Consider the following 5702-nt stretch of genomic DNA (forward strand, 5'->3'; position numbering starts at 1 on the left):
CAGCGGGGGGCATTACTTCTGGCAGCTAGGAGTGCAAACAAATGACGGTGCTCTGTGCTGCTCTCTTCATTTTTTATTTTTTTTTTTCTGCACAAGTACACGGCCATCCAAACCTGATGACAGGCAATCGATCGATGACAATTCAGATGATTGTATTAGGACGTGGAGTTATTGGCAGAAATGGAGAAACATTAAATGGAATATATTTTTCTTGTTTTAGCTCTCTCAAATTCTGTGACAACCGTATTCAATTTTGTTTTATGTTTTTTTCAATTTAAAGGCACCTTTTGGAAATATCGCATTTGTGAACCCATTTCCAGCACCCCTTTTTCACACACACGCGGACACACACACTCACTGACACACTCTATTTTTATGCTCGTGCCATACTTGACCTTTGAGAATTGAAGAAGAAGCCAATCTTACACAGCTAATGAAGGCTTTGACGATTCCTTTTTTATAAGGTTTTGACACATTTGTCAGAATTAAAGTAAATATTTTTTTGAAATCAGCTCAAATTCCAGCTGAAATAGTTTTTTTTATTATTATTTTATTTTAGAAGTGGGTAATTTTAAATCCAACCACTGGACCAAAATGTGAAGTTAATGTACAGCTACTCTCACCTAGTCGACCCCCGACCCCTTTTTTATTTTTTATTTTTTTTTAGTTCTCTTTAAAATAAGCTTTACTCATCTTGAAGAAACTGCAGTATACGTCCTACTCGGTAGGATTACGAGTGTGTGCCGAGGTAAATCCTCAGCTTTTTCCTCCTCTCTCTCTCTTTAGTATTATTTTTACTGTACACAGTATTGTTTGTTGTATTTTTACTGTAACCTCTGAACGGTACTCGTAGGGTTCCCTGTATTCTTCAGGGCGCTTCAGAAAACAACAGTGCTGCGGCTCGTCGTTAGATCGGAGAAGGAACTGAGAATAATGTAAAATACATATACAGTATATAGTATGTTTTCAAAAAGAATAAGAACCTATTACTCAAGCCACTGGCCTGAAAAACGGACATTTACGCCAACAACAGACCCTGCCTCTTCAACGTACTCTCTCTAACTCTCTCAATTTTGTATTTTTTTTTTCCTTGAGATAATGGACAAATTTACATGTTGCCGTACTGTTGATTCAACATGTTACTCATATAGTACCTACTTTTTTGGTTTCCATCGATATGTTCTGTTTGGAATTTGTAAAAGTTCACGTATGAATTTACTGTAATTATTTTAGTCTACCTGTACGTTATTAATATTCATCTTTTATATCAGTTCTATACATGTAAGCCTTAACTGTTTATCATCCCAGATCCATTACTCTGTATTGTGTTCGACAGTATTCAGTCGTGTAAGCATTTTATTCTCGTTTTGTTCTTTTTGTTTTTTTCCGCATGGAGTTCTTGAGCTGTAATCTGTATAACTGTTTAACCCATGTTCTCTATGAAAAAAAGATATTCAGTAGATTTATTACACTTTTTTTCCTGTCTTGCATTGTGGTTTCATATACGGTTTCTAGACGACTAAATATGCACAGCCAAGACTGAGGAGTTTAACTAAGGTTATCAATGTTTAAAAAAAAAGGGAAAAAAAAAAAAAAAAAAGCTTTGTATCTTTACCTTGTTTAATAAACAGACTGTTATAAATTAGTCCGTTTCTTAAGTTGAACGTTGAAAAGGGACAACGCGGAGATTTTTTGTTCATTAAATCTTTATTTTAGAAAAATAATTTCAAATTTGAAAAAAAAAGAAAAGAAAAAAACATTCTGATACAAATGCGATGAAAAGTAAAGTTGAAACAATTTCCACAATTCTTTCAAAAAGAAAAAAAAAAAAAAACCACATTCGAAACACCCAAAGTTTCAGGCACATTGGAAATAATAACAGATTATTTTGTGTAAAAATGTAGTTAATACAAAAATAGTGGCTTACATTTAGAAAATATATACAAATGTGATGCACTCATGATTATTAATATTTGGGTCTAAAGTGCAGCTAATATTTGAAGGCATTTGTTTGTGTCAGCCACATTTATTGGTAACTCTGGGAGATGTGAGAAATAAAACTAAAATAAAGCCGTTACTGCAGTAGCATAATCTCCAAGAAATGTAGAAAAATACACATTTCATTATAAAGAAAAAAAAACAAAACTGTGCGTTAACATAGCATACCACCGAATCCCATTTCTATTAGCCACTGTGATTCACAAAGACCGAGATTTACAATGACATACAAAAATACAAGATACAAAAAAAACTCCAAAGATCACTCAAGCAAAGAGTGGCATCTTAGAATATCCATAGCAACCAAAATAAATAGACTTGTTTTAAAGATGCTGTTTTCATGCTAACCTGGACGAATGCTACCTATTGGGTTTGGTAGAGGATCTGTTATGCTGTGGGCCTGTTTCTCTTCCAGAAGCTCTGGGAGCCTTTGTAGGATTAACAGCATCATGAACTGCTTTGGAATAACAGGAAATGAAATGTTTTCGTCCAGAAAAGCGAAAATGAGTCATCTTTGAGTATCCTAGCAACATCACAGAGATAGTTAAACATAAATCTAAATTTTCCCATCAACTTTAGATACTTAAATCCTATTGGGTAAACAGAAAAGGGCATCAAACCCGACGCAGCTCTCTCTCTGTGCACTCCAACCTGGAACAACGCCATAAAAGAAGATCTATCCCAATGACAAAAAGGAACTTTAGGAGTACAATCAACTATTGTTTCACTGTTGACTTCCTTCATTGCAAGTTGGATTTTTTTTTTAAATTCCTATTCTGATTATGCTGCTTATGAGTAATTTTTAAGTTGTTTTTTTTTTTTTACATCTTTACAGTTGTGTTAATAAATGAGTCCAGTTCTGTTCATCCTGTGACAGGCAGGGCAGTTTCCTTCGCAGAATTTGAGTACATATAAATACACAGTGCGTCTCTGTTTAGTTCAGAATGTATGACACCGGTTCTGTCACATCACGACTAAACATCAATGACTTTGTGTGACAGGAAGCCGTGCGTGAAATCATGCTATCACACCTTCTATTCTGTTACATGCAGACAACTTGACCGCTGAATTATTAAAAAAAAAAAAAAAAAAAACAATGAAGGAAACATCCACAAATATGAATTTTGTAATTATATCTGGTCGTGACAAAAAGATTTGGCTCTTGCTATGAGTCAAACTGGATCTTGTTTTGATGGAGTTCAGTGTTTCAAACAGACTGCCAAGCATGTAAGACTATCGCGCAGATGTGGCCACGCTGTGCTGCTTGAAAACCGCAGGAGGAAACTTTTTTTTTTTTTGAATGTGGACAACAATGAAAGAGAAAAAAAAACAACCAGAGAAAACTTGAATTAGGCCAAGAAGAAGAAAAAAAAAGGACAGAATTGGTTTCGTTTAAAGTACCAGATAATCCCCTGTTAGAAGATGGGTAAAACATTCAGAACTTGTAAACTGGCAAAAAATTCACTCAATTTATATATATTTTTTTCCTTTTAAGTACAAAAGTAACCAACACTTTAGGCATCGTAAGGCATCAAAACACTGCAAAATCGAACCAGGAAAAGTTATTAATATCCCAAAATTTGCACAGCATCGCTAAAACACCTTGAATGTAAACATCTTTATAAAAAAAACATGTTAAAGTGCTTCAGTTCAACTAGAATCATTAAAATAACTGTCATAAAAATGTATTTCCCATTAAAAGCACTGGTGTGAAGTGCTTCTCATAATGCTATATTACAAACAGTATCAGTCTTTCAAACTTTAAGTGATGCTCATAAGCTTTGGTGTGCAAAGGCAAACAAACCAAAGTAACATAATAAACTTTTAGAAAACCATTTGCACGTGTTTGCATTCCAAATAAACAGGCTGGCTTCTAATATAGAATCCCAATGGACACTGTTGTCTTTAAAAACAGAGTATGTTGAAAAATACTTGATTAATAAAGGCTTTGTAAGCTGCTGGGTCAAATACAGTACGTATGAGGCAAACAAGAATCTGCTTTTCAAATACGACCCCTATGTAAGCAGATCACGTTGTATGGCAGTGACATCACTAAACTCCCGTCGCCTCTCACCCCTGGTCTTTGTCATCCGAGGTCTCTTCTCTGCCTTTAGTGGAAGCTGGAGTGACCATTGGGGAGGTGAGGTTCAGGTATCCCTGCTCAGACGGCTGCTGCGTAGAGACGGAAGTCCTCGTGCCGTCCAGCACCGCGTGCTTGCTCACCGTCGCGCGGCGGATCGCGTCCACGATGTCCACATGATCACAGGGACCTGAGGTCAGACTGACATCGATAACAAACTTTCTGTTATTAGCAAGTGAGTGTGGTTGGCCTGTCGTCGGGACGAAAGCTGCTCTCAACAGTCTGAGCTGCAGCTGAAGCTGAAGCTTCTCCTGACTGCAAAGCGCTGGTTTGATCTGCGTCATTCCACTTCTGACACGATACGTCAAGTTTTTATCAGAAACTTTACAAATTATTCATCCTAGAAAAAAAAAAAAGTGTGTTGGAGCTGAAGCTAAGAATCACACACACTCAACTTTTTTGAAACTAAATAAGAAGAGGAGAGGGTTTTTCAGCTGCTTCCGTTCACTAGAGAGATGTTTTACAGAACTACTTCATGCTTGGCTGTGCAACATGAAGAGTTTTGGTTAGAAGATGTGTTAACGAGAGAAAATTTACATACATAGGACGTTGTAATTTCATGTCCCATCATTTTGTCTGTAATATGTGGAGTCCGCAAACTGACGCCGTGAATTTCCAAATGACGTTTTGTTGTATTTCTGACTGGGAACTTATAAAATGAACACTTTCAAAACAGAGAGCAGCCTGTTTTACATTGTCATAACATAACATATTTTTTCCCATCTTTGTACTGATATGTGATTTACATTTTTCTCAGGCTTACCTCAGAGCTGATGAATGCAGGACGCCTTCTGTGAAATCATCAGAGGAGAGCGCTCTCTTGGCATTCTGTAAAAAAAATATTGACCAGTTTGCAAGTTAGATATGTGAAAGCATCTGTTAAACAAAACACATATTTCAACTTTTTCAACAAAAACAAAAAAAAAAAAAATAAAACACATTTTCTTTATAACTGTTTCACAGTTAATGACAGTGTGAACCCGACGGTAAATGGTGTTTGAAATTCTCTACAATTTCAGAACAGGGTCCGCTCAAAATGATAATAAAAAGAAATTGTCCATGTTTGTACCTCCATACTGTAGAACGACTCAACGTTCCTCAGGGCACGCTCCAGGGACCTGACTTGATTGGAGAGCTTCATGGTTCTGTCCTGCAGCTGTTTGTTTTCCACTTCTAAGACATTAGCCCTTTAACAGATAAAATCCCCACACTCAAAAACAAGTTATGAAATAACAAGACAATGGCACTGATTAAAAACTATTCTTTGTTCCTGGTACGTCTAAGAGGGATATTATTTGATTATTAATTAACAGCTGACATCCGACACGCTGAGATGTTGAATAACAAGGACAGATTTCTGATTAATAGATGACAACCATACATGTGGATACATTATTTCATCAAAGTATGTAAAAGTATTTTTTTTTCTTGTAGGAAAAAAAGGATAAAAAAAATCAACACAAATGGGATAAATAAAACAAACTTGGAGATAAAAGAAATGCTAAAAAAAAAAAAAAAAAAAAAAAAAACATCTTTCCCAAAAAACCCCTGAAAAAAGTTAAAA

At 35.7% G+C, this 5702-nt stretch overlaps 1 protein-coding gene across 4 annotated transcripts in view; it reads right to left on the reverse strand.

Annotated features, from left to right (window-relative positions):
* Nucleotides 1-2753: 2753 nt before the first annotated feature.
* Nucleotides 2754-5702, reverse strand: part of ccdc30 (coiled-coil domain containing 30) — a 22795-nt gene continuing 19846 nt past the window's right edge. For all 4 annotated transcript variants that reach the window (XM_015052942.1, XM_015052940.1, XM_015052943.1 and 1 more), the window contains 3 exons: nt 5208-5325; nt 4902-4966; nt 2754-4279 (listed from right to left, as the gene is read on the reverse strand). In XM_015052942.1, coding sequence (XP_014908428.1) covers nt 4069-4279; nt 4902-4966; nt 5208-5325 — 394 coding nt within the window. In that variant the 3' untranslated portion in view covers nt 2754-4068. The remainder of the gene's footprint in view (nt 4280-4901; nt 4967-5207; nt 5326-5702) is intronic.

Source organism: Poecilia latipinna, unplaced genomic scaffold (assembly GCF_001443285.1).
Source record: "Poecilia latipinna isolate Pla-1442-1.1 unplaced genomic scaffold, P_latipinna-1.0 Scaffold1147, whole genome shotgun sequence".
Lineage (NCBI taxonomy): Eukaryota > Metazoa > Chordata > Actinopteri > Cyprinodontiformes > Poeciliidae > Poecilia > Poecilia latipinna.